This window comes from Ochotona curzoniae, unplaced genomic scaffold (assembly GCF_017591425.1).
Source record: "Ochotona curzoniae isolate NIBS_2020 unplaced genomic scaffold, NIBS_Ocur_1.0 contig_2210, whole genome shotgun sequence".
NCBI lineage: Eukaryota > Metazoa > Chordata > Mammalia > Lagomorpha > Ochotonidae > Ochotona > Ochotona curzoniae.
Window position 1 is genome coordinate 10,033,485 of NW_024465369.1, and position 21,340 is coordinate 10,054,824.

The 21,340-nt window shown below is 36.0% G+C and overlaps 1 protein-coding gene across 5 annotated transcripts in view; it reads left to right on the plus strand.

Annotated features, from left to right (window-relative positions):
• Nucleotides 1–21,340, plus strand: part of ARHGAP15 (Rho GTPase activating protein 15) — a 616,474-nt gene that overhangs the window by 294,854 nt on the left and 300,280 nt on the right. For all 5 annotated transcript variants that reach the window (XM_040971526.1, XM_040971524.1, XM_040971525.1 and 2 more), the window contains exons 7-8: nucleotides 1,038–1,136; nucleotides 2,648–2,777. In XM_040971526.1, the coding sequence (XP_040827460.1) occupies nucleotides 1,038–1,136; nucleotides 2,648–2,777 (229 nt within the window). The remainder of the gene's footprint in view (nucleotides 1–1,037; nucleotides 1,137–2,647; nucleotides 2,778–21,340) is intronic.

Below are 21,340 nucleotides of genomic sequence, written 5' to 3' on the forward strand. Positions count from 1 at the left end.
GCCTCCTGTTGAGAGGAAGTCAGACCAAGAAGAGGTGACTGGCTCCTGGTTAAGTATTTTGAAATGTCAATCGTCTAAACCTCGGAATCCTCCTCTGATGTGTGACAGTAGTGAAGAAATGTTCATCCTTCTATTGCAACAAGAAGTCAATAATGAAAGCGTAATTGATGACCTAATACAAAAAGCATGTCCACACACAGTCTAATGAAGGCATATCTAAAGAGCCCTTCACGTGTGAAACCAAGAGCATTGCTTTGTTTCTGTAAGATCATATCCCTGTCTCTCAATTCTGGAGAAAAAAAATTCTCTGAAATGAAAATGTATAGTTACACAGTAAGCACTGCCAACTACTTAACAGTACTGGATGTTCTTAACAAAACTGGATGTTCATTTGATAAATACTTTCCATAAGAGGTTCAAATATGGAAATTAACTTTTATTCTAAGATGCTCCCTTTGTGGGGAAATTGGTCCTTTATTATTTTTTTTGTAGACGCTTATGATAAGATGGTAGAAATAGCCAAATGTTATTCATCTGAAAGACCTTTAGGAAAAGTCTGCATTAGTCTTCTTGCTAAACAGTGTGTTTTAGAGCCCTTCATAAAAGGAAATCAAATGTAGAGATACTATTAGATTTGAAAAAGACAAGAAACAGTCAAAAGCACAGAATGAATTCTGACATACCCAGTTGCATTTTTCTTGTGGGATATAACTTAAGTGTGTACTGTCTGTGTTACACTGACTTCCTTGCCGTTTCTCCTTAAGTTAGAGTAATTCAACTTAGTCGTTCTCTGAGCTAATCGTCCTATTATTAAAACAATAGTGTATTTGTTATGACATGCAAAAAGAAAAAAACTGTTTATAGGGAGCAGTTCAAAATTACCCTAGCCTCCCAGTTCCCAGAAGGACAATTACTGGAATACAAGAACTACTTTGGTGTACTAAACTAAACTGTATGTTTTTTTTAAAGCACCTGCATTTTAAATGTCAATGATGCTATTTCATGTAGTTTTTTACCTGTTGGATTTTCTTTTTCAGATCACCACATTATCAGGAAATGAGTTCCTGCTACAGTCAGATATTGACTTCATCATATTGGATTGGTTCCATGCTATCAAAAATGCAATTGACAGATTGGTATGTATTTGTTTTGGCTGTTATCTTTACTAATTAAAATGTACTGATTTAAATCTTTTTACTTAGGCATATAATGCACATACATTTCATTAGATCCTATGGATTCAGCAATTTTAAGTCCTTGTAAGTGGAGTTCACTAACAACCTTTTCAGCAAGCAAGATTTGCGGTGCTAAGTGTCATTTAACTTGTCTATTTTAAAGTAAATTCTTTTTTTCAGAAATAATATAGATATTTCATTCACTGAAGGCTATTAAAAACACCAAGTGTTTAATAATGATAGTTTTACATTTTTTAATTTTTGGTTTGTGCAGTTTGTAATACATATGCTTAAAATAAATATAAGTAGGTTTAAGACCATGATCACTATTATAACACCAGCAAATAATAATCCTTTGTACATATTTTTATTCTTCTAGCTAGCTAGATTTTCTTATGAAAATTGCACATGTAAAATTTCATGAAATTATCCTAAATCACACATTCAGAGTTTGTTTTTAAAGAGTCAAATTTATTTAGCACTACTGATTTCATACTGGCTCTAGGCCAAACACCTAATTTTAGGACATTGATATAGCAAAATCTTAAGGAAAAAATATTCTTAAGTTCTTTAGTATGCTATAAAACAGGGGAGTACAATGCTTAATGTCCAACCTTGTTGATGTTTAATCACAGTCTTTCATTATGATTTTAAAAATACAAAATTTAAACTATAATAAATTGTTCATCAGCATGGTCATGTCTACCTGTATGTGCATACACACATACTCACAATTTATCATCTTTTAAAGTGGATTCTGGGAGCAGTCTGCCTGAGATGAAACCCTGGTTCTAACATTTTCTAACTGTGTGGACTTTGACAAATCACTTTGATGCTCTGTTTCTGCATCTGATAAATAAAAATAATAACATTACCACATGGGTTGGTCATTACAGCCTACCAGTTCAGATAGCAATTATGGCATCCTGTGTCCTTCCTAAGAGTGTCTGGGTTCAGTTTCCAGCTCCTGATTCTAGCTTTCTGCCAACACTGACTCTGGCAGACAACCATGGTTTCCTTAGTTGAATGCCAACTACCCATGTGACAGGTTTGGATTCAGTTCTGGGATCCTTGCGTTGGCCCCCGGCTACTGTGGGCAGTTTAGGAGTGAACACAGTTGATGGAAGCTTACACATGCTCACTTGTTCTCTCCTTCTCTCCCCATCTCCATCTGTCTGTCTCTAAAATAAAAATAAATAACAACACATCTACTACATAGCATTTCTAGGATGATAAAGTTGATACTTTTATAGAACTTGGAATAATACAAAGCATTTAGTAAGTAGAATGTGAATATATTAACTATTACTGAATTTGAATGTTGAGCCTAGCATAGAGGCTGAATCTCAAAATAACTGTCTTATTTCAAACTTCCTCTTAAATCTAACATCAAAATATACTGCAAAACTATTTGGTGACTCTTTTCTTCTTCCCCACCAAAATTATTCAGTCTAATTGTTTGTTGTTTCCAGCCGAAGGATCCAAGTTGTCCATCAAGAAACCTGGAATTATTCAAAATCCAGAGATCCTGCAGTACTGAATTGCTAAGTCACCATGACAGTGATATGAAAGAACAGAAACCAGAGCACAGAAAATCCTTAAGTGAGTATTTTCTTAGACTTGCTCATTTTAACTTTGTCTAAATGCAGTGTTCATGAAATATAAATGCATTGAAATGCGATTTAAGGCAAAGTTTTAGAACACATGGGAGATTTGTAGCCATTTCCTAACCAAGGTTCTTGCACTGGAGGACGGTCTGGGCACTTTGCTGTAGTCACTGCTGTTAATGCCTTTTGAGAAAGTGTTTCTACATCATAGCCTATGAGCAGTAAATATCTGAATCTGAGAAATAGTCCTGATGTTGAGATTGGTGATTGATGTGGGAAGTCTCCAAACTTTTAGATGCTATTTTATTTCCTAACGTTAGAAGATATGAGTGACCCTCAGAGTTGGCCAACTTAAACTGGTGAGATTCTAAACTGTCCACATTTGTAGCCAGAAGGCAATAGAAATGCACATTCTGTAGGGTGACAGAAAACATAGTATGTAAAAGAGATATTTTACAAGATCACCTATAGTTATAAGTCTTCAAAGGAACTGAATTTAGGGAAAAAAAAAAGTACCAGGGTTACCACTTACACAGTGATCTTGAGTATCTCTTAATTTTTTCCCAATATGCTTCTCTCTTAATAAAAGTGGGTTATTAGAACATATCGTGTATCTCAAAGAATTGATTTGTGACTCAGCCTCCTGAGAGAATATATAAATACCTTTAAAAAGCAGATAATATCAATATTCCAATGTCTTAAAAATTATAGTAACTGTCTTGGATTTTCTGTCTTTCCACTTTCCATTTTCTGAATCAACTTTTTTTTTTAATAACCAAGGATCAGTGTTAGTTATAACTTAGCTTTTTAAATATAAGGACAGCACAGTAAATGAAGAAATGTTGCTAATGTAACATACATATGAACCCTTGTAAGTAACTATACTTGCTAGATAATTAAATATACATGTACACTATTGTGCATATTCAGAAAGGAAAACATGCTTGTCACACATGCACACAAATAACAAGCATTTCAAAGAGGAACTGTTCTCCTGTTTACATTTTGCATACACAAGTACACAAGATAAATCCTCATGCATACATACACACTTCACATATACAAGGATAGAGAGCACACAAAAGGTAGGGTCCCCATGCTAAAATCGACATTCATGCATGTGTCTGTGTGTGTTTGTCTGTGTGCCTGTGTGTCAGAAAGACAGAAGGCCTATCTTACAAAGGCAAATCGTTTTGAGGCACAGACCTAGAAATAGTGTGAGAACTAAAAAAAAAAAAAAACAACAACAACAAAAAAAACCTCTTTCAAGGGCCCCACGCTGGTCTGCAGGGAGGCAATGGTGATGGGTGGGACCTTCTTGTCTTCCTGGCCTACGGAGGACATGACCTCCACACAGTGCAGATTGTCTTTCGCTTTCTCCCCCAAGCAAATTGTGTTCAGCCACAGCCTGCAATTTGCCTTTCCTTCCGTGTGGGGCTTCCAGGTGCAAGTTCACTTCTCCTGACTCAGTTCATATCCCCAGAGCAACGTCCTTATAGGCCTCCCAATCGTGCTCTGGTTTGTATCTTCACTGCTCCACTTCCCATCCAGCTCCCTCCTTTTAACCTGCAAAAACAGAGGAGGATGGCCCAAAACCTTGGGATCCTGTACCCATGCAGGAGACTCAGAAGAAGTTTCTGGTTTCTGACATCTGGCTTCAGATCAGCTCAGTTCTGACTGTTGCAGCCACTTTATGAACCAGTGTATTCTCTCTTTCTCTCTGTCTTTGCTTCTTTCTGTATATCTGCTTTTTCAAAAAAAAAAAATAAATAAAAAACCTTTTCAAACTTAAGTCATCATTTCAACACAATATTCTGCAGCTATTACATATTATGTTAAGCCATTGCATTGAGTTGGAAATTAGTATTACTATTATTAATGTCTAGAAAAATGCTTAAAGTGTTTCTGGAGAATCAAAAATATCATTTAAAAATATTTTCTCATACTTTAGAATTATATCACAGAAGAAATGTTTCCTTTTGGAACCGGCATGAAAGCTCAGTTGCTAGTACTTTGCTTGCAAACACTGGCATCCTATATGGGTGCCAGTTCATGTTCCTGCTGCTCCACTTCCCATCCAGTTCCCTGTTTATGGATTAGGAGAACAGTGGAAGATTGTGCAAAGTCTTGGAACTCTACACCGGCTTGGGAGACAAGGAGACTTCTGGTTCCTATATTCAGATTGTCATGGCTCTGGCCATTGTGGCCATTTGGGAAGTGAGCCAGTGGATGGAAATCTTTCTCTTTATCTCTTCTCTATGTGAACCTGCCTTTTCAATAGAAATAGATAAATCTTTAAAAACATTTCTTTCCTTTTAACTCTTGATCATTGCACTCTTTTACTTTATATGAGATTAGACATAGGTAAGATTTTATAATTAGAATTAGGTTATGAGTTATATATTTAATGATGTTTATATAAGCATTTGTAATAGACATAAAAAGAGGAGTGATGCAATGACTTGTGGCAGTGATCTTTAATTGCCCTTGGGTGGAGAAGCTGACATGCATCTAAAGCCTGATGCTGTAGAGAAAGTAAAGACTTAGAGAACATGTGTGAGAAACATTGAGGCCAGCAGAATGCATTGAAAAATACTGTAAATGTTTGAAGATGGATTTGAAAAAAAAATCCTGCACATAGAATTGCAGCTACTCCTATTTAGGATTTATTTACTGTCGTAGAATGTAACAGTGTCTTTGAGCCGAAACTAAATCCTGCTGAAAAGTAAGGGAAGAGACATGTGACTCATTCTACTCCTCAGAAATGCTTCTGAGTTTAAAATAGGATATACAAAATTAAGCATAATGGCATCATATACACATTTCATTTAAAATGTAAAAATTAAGGATAGCTGTGGTGAAGGTATTTGGCTCAGAAGATATGAAATTACTGTAGCAGTCCATATTGAAGTCATTGGCCTTGAGTCCAGTTCTACTTCCAATCCCAGCTTCCAGCTGAGGGGCATCCTGAGCGGTCGCAGGTGATGTCTCAAATAACAGAGTCCTTGCCATCTATGTGGGAGACCCAGATTGAGTTCCAGTTTCCTGACTTGTACCTGGCTCAGCCCAGCTGTTGTAGGCATCTGGGGACTGAATTGTTATTAAAAGAACTCTTTCTCTGCCTGTCAGACTCTTTATTTCAAATTTTTAAAATATTAATCAAACATTTGAAAAATAATAATGGAAAGTACTGAGTATTTACTGTATACCAAGTATTGTTCCAAGTTCTCTTTTATTGACTCATTTAATCCTCTCTCAAATCCTGTGAATTATTTCATTATCCCTGAATTATAGGTGAGGAAACCGAAGCACAGAGAATTAAGGTCTCTTATACAAAGAAATGCTGGAGAGATAGCTTTCAAACGCATGTAATCTGATTTTAGAGTCTGTGTTTTAGCTGTTACATCATAAAGAAAAAGTGAAAGGTAAACTGTTCATATCGATCTTGAACTTGAATGGAAATATTACATTAAACATACAATATATAGATTTTAAAAGTGCAAACAAAAATAAGACCCATAGAAATCAGCAAAATTTAATTGGCACCCAAAAAAGTTATTGGCAAATTAATTAAAATCAGATTTACTCTTTGCACTTGGTTTCACTATTAAAAGTATCATTTAATCTTTCCTGCCAAGCCCAGTATTAGAAAATGGTTCTTTTCTATATCTTGGTGTATATACATAGTTGTAAGTCCTTTTTCAGGGATGGTAACTTTTTTATTTTTTGCCATATGAGACACAGTTAATACCAATCTACTTCTTTGAATTATGTGCATTCAGTATTTATGTATTCAGTTTCATTTGAAAAGCGTAATGATTGACCCTCCCATGCAATATCAAATTAGACTGTGTGTTTGAAATAGTGATTGGCATATTTTATATTTGATGCTTTTTAATTTTTTTTTCTAAATTAGAAAATACTCTGTGTGAGACCCCTCTCTGATCTCAATCCTGGACTTGAACACCCAAACTTAGGTTTCTTAAAATATGCATTCAGTTTTATCTCACTCTCTAGAGATTAAATCATTATGTGAAATCAGAGATTCACAGTATCTTCTTTCTTATTAGTAGTCCAAGCACAAACTTTATTGTCAGTTGGCTGCCTTTGGCTTCCTATGCCCTTGTTCCCACGAGTTATGTCGCCAAGATTGTATGCAGATAAAGCCAGAATGACTTTTTCAAAAGGCATGTGAACATCATTAGCAGCTAACAGGTGGTCATTTCCTTGTCCAGTTTGTCTGCACATTCATGGGAAAAATATGTTCTTTCAATGACTAAATTCAGAAAGTTCTGTTTAAATATACTTTCCGTTTTAAAATATGATTCTAACCTGCCAACACTATTAAATACTAATCAGATATTTTAAGATATCAGTTGAGTCTAACAGAAAAGAAGCCAGAAAATTTAATGTAAGGGCCAAATCACTGTGGGAAATTCAGGACACCAGCCTGGGATGAGAGTGGGAGGGCAGCTCTCTAGGGAGGGCTACGAGAGAAAGTAGAGAGTCAATCAAAGTAGAGAGTCAACATTTTTCTCTGAACAAAGAAGAACTGTCACTGGTGGTAAAGAGGAAGGGCTCAAATGTACAGTTTGCATCAGATAGTCTTGGACAGGTTTCCTCTGAGCTTTACTTTAAAGATCTATAAAAATGGATCTAATGTTGTGCTTATAGGATTGTATGAAAATTTGAAATTAGAAACATTTATACTTAGCTCACAGCAAGCAATCAGTAAGTGGGAGATCTGATTATGATCCTCTTTGTCCTCACACAGATGGTACCAAAATAGAGCATGAGTCAAGGGTGATGTTTAGTAGGAGAAGGGAGTCGATACTTGACAGCCTACCCCTTTAGTGTATTGAAAGTAAAGGAAGAGAGCCAGAATTGCATATGAGGGGTCCTAGCTGCAAAAATGTAAATATAAGCCACAGCTCCCCTTACCCCTTGACACCTCCCTGGGTGAAAATGGCAGTCAGTGTGTTTTGTGGAGTGATACACCAGACAATGGTACTAAGGAGCCAAGAGCCTCTCTTGATTCTTTTTTGCCCAGAAGAGAATGTCGTGAAGAAGTTTTAGTGAATAAAAAGCCTCCTGCATCTAGCCATTTCACTAGGCCTTCAGACAAAGTTTATTCATGCATGCATTTGTTTGTAAATTTTAAGAAATTACAGGTACACAAGTGGAATTCTTGTCTTTATTCATTAGTGCTTTCAAGTTTTAAAAAAAACATATTTGTATTAAATGAGGTTTTATTATTAAGTCACATACCTGGGCATCAACTGTTAAACTATAATTCCATGAATTTGTAGACCTTGCATCATTTATTTTTATTTTATTTTTTTCTTATTTTTAATTTTTTTTTAATTTTGAATTTTATGCCACAATTCCATAGGGCCTGGGATTTCTCCAGCTCTCCCAAACTTGCCCCTGACTGATTTTCCCCATATTGTTACAATAGTGTAATACAAACTTAGCACATGGGATATTTGTACTTAAGTACTTCAAAACAAATATGAGTTACAAGAGTGAACTTAATACAGATTTCCTTTAGCTGTCCTTTGGTTAATTTATTATAATGTTGTGTTTGATATAGTTATAGGAATAAAAATAGGAAAGGAGACCTTCAATTGATCTAGGAAATGACGATGTTGCAGACATTTGATGTTCTCCTTGTTCAAAAAAGTAATTTTTATAATGAAATGTGAAGCAAATGTATTGGGTAAGACAATGTTTTATACTAATAATTTTTTTTCCTAATCTAAATAATTATAATTTTAGCCAGCTATAACTCCAAATCAGTTATTTAGACCTAATACATTTTCTCTTGGAAACCCTGTTCTGGGCCTCAAAACCATATGTGAACTTCCTATTTTCAGGGAACAGCTTATTCTGACTTTACTGCTCCTCTGGCCCTAAAAACTAAGACTCCTTTCTATTTCGCCCTTCATTCACCCTCACTTCTATACCAACTCCACCAAGCAATGAGTCTCACAAGGACATTGACCAGAAGGCTCCTGGATGCCGTCAATTCCCAGTGTCAGCAGGGAAGGAGTACAGAGAACATAAGGCAGAACTTACAGTGGAAGAATAGAGGGTTGGGAAGAAATCTCTACAGTAGTGTGAAAATGTAATTTTTCAGCAAGGCATCTTTCTCTTCTAAGAACTGAGTGTTATGAGATGCACAATCTGACATTGTTCCAAGTGTTAATATTTGACGAGTTTAGGTGGTACATACAAAAATAATTGTAATGCTGTTGTTTCATATTTTCAATTCAGACTGGAGTAAAAGCACACAAATTTAGGCATTGTCTCTGTTTTCCAGTTGCAACTTAACCTCTTTAAAAAGAGATAAAAATTCCTGAATATACTTTTGGTAAGGACTACTTGATAGAATATTGATAGCTCACTGTTTCCCTACTTTTCTGCAATAAACCAATATATATTTTTTCTTATGACCATTTTGACCTTTCTGGAAGCTATGTAATTAAGACAACTTGTAAGATATTTATTATTGGCCAAAATGGAGATTCATACCAGTTTCTTGGATAAATATGCAATTAACAATTGTTTAAAACACATACTGTGAGACCTGTTCTGGAGACTCATATCAATACAGATTTTAAAGTTTCTTCTGTTAAGAATCTGTATAAAACAACTCAATCCTGCCAATGCATGAAAATAATAAGTCGAGTAAGCCATCTGCCAAGCAAATGAAAACAGTATTCAATTGCACAGATAAATCATATCTAGTTATTTGGAAATATAACAGCTCTTACCTGGAAACAACAATAAAGTCAAAATAATCAGATTGAACACTATGGAATTTCATGTTGTCAGGGGGACAATGATTTCTGATTTGGATAAGATAACAAAACATATGACTTCTTTTGTCCAAGATTTAAATACTGCCACTCTGTCACCAGTTTCATTCAACATGCACACAAGAAAAAGCAAACTATTGAATTAATGTGCAAAAATGCATCATTTTATTTTACTGAGGGTGTATGTTATAGATAAATAAAATTTAAGCAATAGTTGAATGTTCTATTTTCTATACCTTAAGAAACCTCCTTTCTTCAAAATATTTCAGTGATTTAAATTACTGAAAAATTATTGTTGAAGATCTGTGTGGCTAGTACTAGAGAACTGAAACCTTGTGGGGAGAGCAGTGAAGGTCAGGCATACATTAGCTCTCAGACAGCCAAATGAGTGTGTCCAAACAATATTATTCATGAAGGTTCCGGGCAATACAGTGGTCCCGTATGACCCTAGCCATTGCTCCTAACATGTGCTCTTAAGATAGCTAGCAGCAATCCCAGCTTTCCTGGCCCATGAAGATTGCAGATTCCTCAGAAACATTCAGTTCTCAATGGATCATTTGATAAGAGGACCTAGTTATGAGCTGAGCAAATAAACATTCTGACAGATCTCTTCTTTCCCATCTGAAGCATTGATCTTGCCCCCTGACCTGTGAAGGTCCACGGTCATGTTTCTTGTAGCATCAGGGTCTCTGAATGTCTATCTAACCCTGTCAGCACCAAGGCACTAGATCACCCCACCTAATTCCTGACTCTGGCAGTAACATCGTGACCAATTTCCCCTTGGATGAACTACATTTAATCAATTTCTGATTTCATTGGGTCATATGGCATCTTTCTTTCAATAACAGGCCTGATCCACAGTGCTCTATGCTCTAACTCTCAAACAATATTTCTTTGGCATTAATACACTATTGTGACTGTAAACAAATGAAAAGCATGCTCTTTGATATCCTCTGAAACTTTCTGCTGTCTTTATTCTGGGATTTTAGAACAGGAATATATTAACAGTTTCTAATAAAACCAGACACATAATGTTAATTCATTATTATAGCATCAGGTTTAACGTGTTGTGATGAAAATTGTGTGCTCACAGCAAATTCAGGTACGGAGCAACAAGTTGTTCTGAATGAACACGATCGCCTCTCTCTAGAGTCATTTGGTTTACTTTTATTTGTTTCTAGATTGTCAGAGTTTTGTTAGCTTTCTTCCAAAAAAAAAAAACCTACTTTTTTACTTTTAGTTTTTAGTTTTAACACTTTTATTTGTACCAAATGAGCCTACATTTAAAAGAAAGTTTATCATAAGCAAATGCAATGTTTGAGATGTTCTTGGAACATAGATTCCCATCTTCTTATGGATAGTGCAGTCTACAACCAAGGAAGGTATTAATTTCACCAAGTAGTATGAGCTACATTTAAGGTTAACACTTTTCCACCTAAATTTATTGAACTGTGATCGATGACATTAAGACTCTCAGCTTCCTTAAGAAAATGACTCATGATAACTTAGGAAAAGTAAATCAGTTTCCTCCTTTAAATATTTAACAAGGACATGAAACCAGAAATTCTACTATATGATTTCTCTAATATAAATAAATACATGTTTTTCATGTACAAAATTAATTGACTTTAAAAAAAGAGGATATGGGCCCGGCGGCGTGGCCTAGCAGCTAAAGTCCTCACATTGAATGCGCCCTGGGATCCCATATGGACGCCGGTTCTAATCCCGGTAGCTCCACTTCCCATCCAGATCCCTGCTTGTGGTTTGGGAAAGCAGTCAAGGATGGCCCAAAGCTTTGGGACCCTGCACCCATGTGGGAGACCCGGAAGAGGTTCCTCATTCCCGGCTTTGGATCAGCATAGCACAACTGGTTTACGTTGTTGGCTACTCAACATTTTTTAAAAGTTTGGTTTTTTTTTTATTGCAAAGTCAGATATATATACAGGAAGAAAGATAGACAGGAAGATTTTCTGTCCATTGATTCACTCCCCAAGCTAAACCTGAGCCGATCTGAAGCCAGGAGCCAGGGGCCTCTTCCAAGTCTGCCAGATAGTTGCAGGATCCCAAGGCTTTGGGCTGTCCTCGACTGCTTTACCAGGCCACAAGGAAGGAGCTGGATAGAAAGCAGAGCCATCTGGATATGAACCGGTGCCCATATGGGATCCCAGAGCATTCAAGGTGAGGACTTCCGCTGCTCGATAGCACACCGGGCCCTACTCTACTTCTTTTTGTACTCCCCAGTAATGTGTTCAGGAAAACAGTGGAAGATGGCCCAAAAACTTTGTCCTGTCACCTATGTGGAAGACCTAGATAGAGTTCCATCATCCTGCCTCCACCCTGGTCTAACCCTGGCTATTGTAGACACTTGTGGAGTGAAGCAGTATATGAAAGCTTTTTTTATTATTATTATTTTCTTTGTTTTTCTTTCTTTTTCTCTTTCCTTATAATTCTGCTTTGTAGATTAATAAATAATTTAAAAGATTTGTAAAATGGAAGGTGAAATCACAAAACTAAATATATAAAGTGTTGGGCCCAGTGCTATAGCATAGCAGTTGAAATCCTAGCCTTGAATGTGCCGGGATCCCATATGGGCGCCAATTCTAATCTTGAGAGCCCAGCTTCTCATCCAGCTCCCTGCTTGTGGCCTGGGAAGGCAGTGGAGGACGGCCCAAATCTTTGGGATCCTGCACCCACAGGGGAGACCTGAAAGAGGCTCCTGGCTCCCAGCTTTGGATTGGCACAGCTCTAGATGGTGCGGCCACTTGGGGAGTGAACCATCAGACGGAAGATCTTCCTCTCTCTCCTCCTCTCTGTATATCTTCCTTTCCAATAAAAAGAAATAAATCTTTAAACAAATATATGTATATATGTATGTGGTTGTCTCCAAAATATTGATGGAAAATATGCATTATCATTTCATTTTTCAAAAATCATTTTGAAGTAGATTCATATAGGAAATGGAAGTTGCTATCTGATAATTTATCCTGCAAAATTAAAATCAAAGGTTAAAAATATACAAGGAACTTGCTGCTTTGGGAATTTTAAGCCCACATTCTTCTGTAGAAAGTTCTTCATGACCTGTTCTCCCTTTTCCAATGTTCTCCCACCACTCTCTGGCACACAACTTACATTTCAGGAAAACAGTGTTAGTAATTCCTGAGAAACATCACTATGTGACTTTTATCTTTAAGTCCCAGCTCTTCTTTTTGATAAACTAACATCCTTTAAGACATCCTGGGCTGTGCCTCCTAACCATATCATGCATTCTAACATTCTACTTTATCTGAAAGAATTATTATGGTTTATCTTCACCCTGAGGTTCTTCAATGGGTTTTGTTTTGGAATTTTCAAGGTTCTATTGAAAGCAATTAAAGAAAGAAGAAATTCTGTGATAGACAATAGTAATTATGACTAGAAGACTTTGAGGATAATTTCCTTTAAAAATTTTTTTAAATTTATTTCCATTTATTTCATTAGAAAGCAGAGAGATAGAGATGCAGAGAGATCTCCTATCCATTGTTTCACCCTCCAAATGTCCAGAAAGTTGAGGAGGGAGAAGAAGCCATGATGCTGCAATGCAATCCAGTTCTCCCAAGTAGCTGTCAGTACTTAGAGTATCATGTGCTGCCTTCACAGGTGCACACCATGGGGAAGCTGCTTCTGATGCCAAGTAGCTAAGACTCAAACCAGACACTCCAGTATAAGATATGAGGGTCACAAGCTGTATCTCAAATGCTGTACAAAACACATTTCCGAACAATAATTTTACTTAGGACCATTTTATTTACACAGAATTGAAGGTATTGGCTCTCAGTACCTTCTTCAAGAAATTGTATGTGACCATATAAAAAAAATGTCATCTAAGAGTAAGAAAATTTGAGAACAAGTCATACCGCTAGGATATATATCTATGTGCTTATATATTTTGTATAATATACACTATATAACCATAATATAATATTTTATATCATATATATTAAATATATATGTGCTTAAATTTTCCTAAATTCAAGTTCCAGATAATTGATATTCTTACTTATAATGTAAGATAAAACATGTACATAATTTTTAAAATAATATATGTATTATATCTAAAGATAATAGATACCTTGGTTCTGAAGTATATTCAGGATCTTTGAACAATAAATATTAGACAACAATTTCCATATGCAGGAAATTATGTTATGTATTCATAACTTTTTTGTCTATTATAAAGTCATATGTTCCTTTCTTTAGAAGATTAACAAGAAAACACATTAATATAGAATTAATAAAACATAGAATAAACAAAGAGATAATTTTCCAAAATCTTCATGTTTCAGTCTTCTTATCAAGACTGATCCTCAGCAATACATGTACTTTTACCTTTAGAGTTCTTAAAGGATCTGAGTGTGGTGGTGGAACAAATGCTCGGTCGCTGTTGACATTCTTTGGTGTGAATCTGAATATGGCTACTCCAGTAATTAAACTTCAGCTTCATTTGTTCTTTCCATCTTTGTATGAAATTGAAAAATATTATGGTAGAATTTTGACAGAGAATTATGCAATTTTATTACCAGAAAGTAACATTTTTTTTAACTTAATGTTATATGTATGGCTATATGTGGCATGTGTGTGTATATATATATATATATATATATATATGGTTTTTTATATAGTATGTTTATATATGTGTAGTTATATATATTATCTTATATATAATATAAGATTATATATAACGATAAAACTATATAATATATCTGTATAAAAATAGTGTGTGTATATATGTGTGTGTGTGTAACATATAAGGTGTGTTCAATCATGCTGATATCATAAGCTAAATAGTGATAAAGAAATAGCTTTTGTTGATTGAGGTGAAAGTATCAAACTGCATGGACATAGAAACCCTCTAAGGAGTGAACTTGGAGATTCTAAAGATATCCTCTTATCAAAGTAACGTCCATGGAGAGCCTACTAGGTATGCCTGGCTGTCCTCCATGTCTATCCTATAAGAAAGAGACTGATATTTGGGAGAGATAGTACTAGCTGACCAAGACTTCAATCATTTGCTTAAATCTGGATAATCTTGATCCACTGGATTATGAGTGCCTGGAGGACATATTTGTCCTTACTTTGTAAGGACTACCCCTTCCCAATTTCCATTACCTGCAGTGGTCTGAAGCATGATGTAGTTGGACACTAAGTGTCTGTGTCAGTGATGATACAGTGTGTGAATGACAGGAAAACCTAAAAAATGCTAAATTGCAGGTTTTTTACATGAGAAATCAAGAGAAAGGCTAAAGTGTGCGAAACTGACTTTTTGATGGTGTTTTAGGTTCCTCTTGAAGCAGTTCATGAAACAAACATCTGAGACCAGATTAATACCTTTAGTAGTGACACCTGAACATACATGTAGAAATGTGTGTAGGAGAGAAGAAAGCCGGGGATGTAAAGGCAGCCAATCTAAGAAAAGAGTGTAGATCTCTAGGGTCTGACGCCATTACATAGTGGCTAAAGTCCTCTCCTTGCATATGCCAGGATCCCATATGAGCACTGGTTCATATTCTGGCTGCTCCACTTCCCTTCCAGCTCCCTATTAGTGGCCTGGGAAAGCAGCAGAGGATGACCCAAAGCCTTGGGACTCTGTACCCTATGCGAGACTCAAAAGAAGCTCCTGGCTCCTGAATCAGACCAGCTCAGTTCTGCTGTTGAGGCCACTTGGGAAATGAACCAGTGGATAGAAAATCTTCCTCTCTGTCTTTCCTTCTCTCTGTAAATCTGACTTTCCAATAAAAATAAATAACTCTTTAAAAAATTGTAGCTCTGTGATGGAACTGTCATGTTATAGATGGAGAAGATAATTGCAGAGAAGAAAATGGATATATACAAGGACAGAAAAAAAAAAGAGCTGGCAGCCTCAAATGTTTGCAGAACAGCAGTAGATTGGTAAACTGAGTATACATAACAATTTGCGCAGCAGCTAAATGTCAGATTGGAAATGAACAGTGAACATTGATTTTTAGTGTAATGCTAAGGAACCTTTGTACTCTAAGCAAGGGGAACCTAGTGGAAAACTTTTAAGCAGGCAAGAAACATTAATGGATTTGATGCATAGAGGATTAATTTGGCATTCTCTCCTCTTCCGGGTCTCCCACATGAGTGCAGGTTCCCAAGGCCTTGGGCCATCCTTGACTGCTTTCCCAAACCACAAGCAGGGATCTGGATGGGAAGTGGAGCTACCGGGATTAGAACCAGTGCCCATATGGGATCCCAGGGCGCATTCAAGGCGAGGACTCTAGCTGCTAGGCCATGCCGCCGAGCCCAACTGGTAGCTTTTCTTAACAGATATTGGAAGGATTCTTGATAACTCCTAGGTATCCATTGCTTCTGTGGCTTGGATGAAGCATCAGGACTCCAAGGAGATCAGCAGAACTTGAATTCTGTATCTCATTTGTAAGGAATCTACTGGAGTCTTGCTGCTGAAACTGTGGTCAGTGTGCCAGTATCAACAATATCTCCTGAGTGATTGTTAGAAAATATTGAACCAGTGATCATTATGCACATTCAACTTTGAGAAGCACGTTAGGACATTAGAAAATGTATCTCTCCAAGTACCTTCTTAAACATCCCAAGATTGCCCATTGGGACTTTGAAAAGACCTATCCATTGGGGCCAATTTTGTGCAGGAGCTGTCACCTGCATTGCTCTCATGCCATATTGGAGCTAGTTTGAATCCTATCTGCTCCTCTTCTGATTTAGTTCCCTAACAGTGGGCTGGGAAATGCAGCAGAGGATGGCTCAAGCACAGGGCACCCCGACACCCATGTGAGAGACCAGGAGGAAGCTCCTGCTTCTGTGTTTGGTTTAGCACAAGCCTGGCCCTTGTGGCCATCTGGGAGTGAACCAGTGGGGCAGAGATAATTCTGTTCCTTTCCTGTCTCTCTCTCCTTCCCTCATTTTATTCCTATATTTTCCTCTCCCTTTCTCACTCTGTCTGCTTCCTTCCCTCCCTCCTGCCTATCCTTCCCACTCCATCATCTTCCCCTTCTCCTGCTCCCCCTCCATCTCTCTTACCCTCGTTCCTTCTTTCTATCTCTGTGACTTTGACTTTAAATAATAAATGCATCTCTTTAAAAAGAAAGACCCACTTATATAAAACATTGTATAGTTAGGCTTTGTATAAAATGATCCAACACACAATTATCACATTGGGCATAATATGATAATGTGTAATTTGGGATGGAGAATATCTTATTTCAGCCTGTGATTATAGAACTAACTGAGACAGAACCAGACCTCTACTTCCTCTGTAACTTTTTGCCTATGTAAAGTCTAAGTTGTAAAATCTGGATTTTCCACTTCAAAAAGTCAAGAGTTCTAGGCAGACAACACCCGCCACAATAAATAATTGGAAGAGTAAACTAACCTCATCCAAACAAACAGAAAAGAACCAAAGCGGAAGGAGAATCCCTGGAAATAAATCAATAATCCCCTGTATAGACCCACGTGCAAGGCTCATCTGAATTTCTATTTTCCCTTCAGCTTTAGTTGAGTCTTCTGTGACAACATCCTCCCTCCAGCAGCCTTTCTCTGAAAGCAGCAATAGCGGTATTTAGTGGCTCAAATGACTTTGCTATCACCGTTCGTTAGTACTTCCTTTTCCCTTTATTTTTCAGGTTAGATACCTAATTCTGGATGAGCTAAGGAATAGCTATTTTATTCATGTAAGAAGCTTATCTGTCATGCCTGTCTAAACACTCAAGGCCTCAAAAGGTTCCATGTCAGTCAGACAGTTGTGAAAAATTGCAAAGAAAATAAAAGCAGGCTCACTATTTTGTTATCAAAAAGTAGAAATACTAAGATAAATTCTGATTCATCTTTATTGTTGTGTAAGATTTCATTCATTGGGAAGAACTAATAATTACTATTTCTAAAACAAAACATCATTTTCTCAGGTATATCTTTAAAAAAATTTATGAAATACAAAATAGTATTTGGCAAGTAATCAGTCTTTTCTAAATAACAATTTTCCTCTGAAATTTGCCCTGAAATATGTAAGCTTTTAAAATGAGCTGGATAGTAATGAGACGGATTGAAGAATTATGTGAAAATTTTAGCAGTGCCTCGATTCACTTCACTTATGTAGCTTTATTACTTCGGATAGCTTACATAAGAATAATTAATCATTTTCTTTTCCTACTCTGTACCTAGCTCTGTTATTGAGGCTCCATGCCTTATTTTTAAATTGAGCATAAATGATTTTCACAGGAAGGCTTGGCTGAAAACCCATAGCATTTTTGCTTAACTCATTTTTATTGAACAAAATCCTGAAGTTTAGTCAAGAAGCATTAGATGTTAATCATATTGAGTGGGATCATTAAAATCCACGTTACCTTCCAGAATGGTTGGTCATTATGTGGTATCATAAGAAGTGAGCTCAGTTAATAATCTTTGCAATTACATAAAAGCTATTGTTTTCCTAAATCTTACAAAAGGCTTTTAACTATTACTTAAACAACATGTTGGAATAGTATGTTGTCTTGTGTTATTATAGATATGCTGTATGAACTAAAAGCAATATTTACTGATTCAAAATTCATAGAAGTTATCCTGTCCAGCTTAAATTGTTTTCAAGTTAATGGTTTATGATATTTTTCTCATGGCAAATAGAGACCTTGTTGTTAAATATGAATTTCAATATTATTGCTCAATTATTACACTCTTATCATTACAGAAATTTAGAAGAACAATTCAATATTTTTAGTGCAGTTAAGAATAGCAGCACATGACGCTTAAGGTGAATCAGTAAATGGGAAAAAATTTAAAAAGAAAACTTTCCCTAAATTATCATAGCTTTTCACCCTCCTTTCCTTGTAACTACTTCTCATCTGTGACTTTGAAACCCAACAGTTTAAACTTGGTTCTTATTTCAGTGGGCTAATCCCCTTTCATAAATCATGCTCAAGAGCTGAAATAATTTGCACATCATTTAAAGAGTATTTGCTTTGAAATATTCACCTCCAGCCCTTTTGTATATCCGTTCTCTCTAAAGATTTGTAGTATTTGTTTTGTTCTCTGAGGTATAAAAGACCTGGATAAACTTTATTTCTGTTGTTTCAAGATTAGTTAACGAAAATGCATATTAATTTGGCAGAGATGGGAACAAACCTCGGTAAAGATGATCATGCGTCTGCCTCTCGGGAATCGCAAAGTACAAAATGTCAGTCTTCAAATCTCCTTGGACTTGCTCAAAAGAGCATTGAGGGATTTAAATTTCCAGAATATGTCTACAAATGTATTTTCTTTGTTGTGGAATACAGGAACTATACTGATTATTTTTCCCCAGAAAATTGATTTTAATTTGTATTTGAATAAAAATTAAGCTATCTACAAAGGAGTTCTTCAGAAGAGGCAGAAAAACTGCTACAGAAAAGATTAACTTCACTTAAAAATTATTTACCTGGTAATCTACTCTATTTTTTAAAAAGATATTTGTTGCCATGTTTCAAACCCCCAGAGTTTAACAAATATTCTCCCTATTTAAAAAAAAAAAAGTGAGATTGTAAGGGACTCACAAAATCAAAAGATGTATTTGAGCACAGTACAATGTTACATTTACATTTGTAAGCTCAATTTTTACAATTTGCTAGTAAACTCAGAAGAAAAACATAGATGTCTTCAGATAACATATCCCCTTATGTTGAGATGTACTATGTTCCTTTCTTAAACTGAAAATGACCAGAAACTTTTGACACTGGAGTGCTTATCCGGAAATGACTAAGTGGGTTCAGGAGTAATAAATCACTCATATGGATCCAGCCACCCACAGTCTTGTTCCACTTCTTTTCTTTACAAGAGTAGTAATAGACATTTCCACAGACCTCAGAGTGCCAAACTTTGCACCATTAGGAAAAATCTGCAAGTAGCTTGATTTATCTTCCTCAGTTAGCTAAGATCCAACTAAGTAAAAATCAGCAGGAATAGACTTAACTGGTTAAACTTTTAAAATAGGGAGATACAACGATTACAACTCTTTCCCTTTGCCACTTCAGTGTACATTGGATGTGAAGCCCCTGGTGAAAAATATTCAGATGAGATCTCGAATTATAGGTGCATGGCTGATGATGCTGACTCTGGGCTTTCATTATACACAGCGGATTGTCTGCTGTTTGCAATTAATCCAGACACAATCCTCTTGGTACTTTGGGAGAAATGTGGAAGAAATAGCCATTTTATAAGTTGTAAACTCCTAAATTACCCTAAATTAGAGATGCTATTAATCGGACCCTGAGATATAGACAGAATCTGCTTATTGTGTAGTCTCATCTTCCCCTGATGGAGAAATCAATTAAATATTTAGGATGTGGAATACCTTCCAGGTTGGATAATGCATTTCATTTAAATTATGGCCCTCCAATCTGAAACATTAAAGGGTATCTTAACGGATGGAAGCACATTACTGTCTCTTGGATTGGGCGCATTAACACTTTAAAAATGAATGTGCTTCCCAGGATTTCCTATTTGTTCCACCAGCTGCCTGTCGATGTGCCAGATAAACAGTTTAAGGATGAGTATGTAAAAGATGCATGTTAACATTCTGTGTACTGAGGTGCACCCTTATAGGAGGAGTCCTCAACTGTGGCCCCATCCGATTCTTCTCTCCATGCCTTAGTGATCTCAAATAAAAGGCTCATTTGATCCTGAACATGTGGCCGAGAAAACCAACAGGAGAAATAATGAGCACTCTCATCAACGTCCAGTGTGTGTTTAATCTTTTATCCATTTTTTCTAATTTGTTTTGATAAATAATGATTTTTGCTAAAAAAGGGGGGGGAGGGAACATATAATTTTAAATAAGCGTAAAACTTTCCCAGTATAAAAAATTTGTCATGAATATATCATTTAATTTTCAACCAAAGATCATTACCATGTCAAGTTTATAAGCACTATTGTAAGAATGAAGCTGTCATGTCTCCCATATTAGTGAAGAATGATGTAGAAGAAGCTAATATTTTGGATTGCTTGCAGACTATAGATACTATTCCAAGCACTTTCACTATATGCTCTCACTTAATTCTGTTAATTCTGTTAAGGTATGATGGTATTACTATCAGATTCACTTTACACTTTAGGCTACTGAGATGCTGAAATGTTAATCATTGCACCCAAAGTTACATACCTGAGAAATCACCAAGTTAGAATTGGAAACCAAGCAAAATAACCTCACAGATTGGGACCATAACCATTGTTCTGTGTTGCTTCTGGTTTCAACAGTGAGACTGATAGTATTGCCAAGTTATTTGCACTACAAACCTTGAGCCAGTCACTTACCCTTATCTAGCTTCTGTTTCTTAATCTCAAAACTAATAAAATTTACTGCACAGAGTTGCTTAGAATCATAAAATTAGATTCACTAGTGTGATATTTATGGCTATGTGTGGCATAATATGTGACACAATGGCACTGGTATAAGTATTTTATTTTCTCCCACATATTTAAAAAATCCTCTTTATTTGGTTAAGAAGAGGTTACCTGAAAGATAAGCAATTAAACTTCCTGGACATAAATGTATTTTCAAAATGTCTTTGGACTTTTTATAGGAAGGAGATGGTTAATTCGGTGTTTAGCCTACCGATATTGTTAGCTGAGTTAAATGTCTTCTCTCATTCATTTTTCATTTTAAAAGTCTTGATTCACAGTTAACATACATATCTCTTATTAACTTGCTGAGTGAAAACAAATCTATTTAAACAGAAAA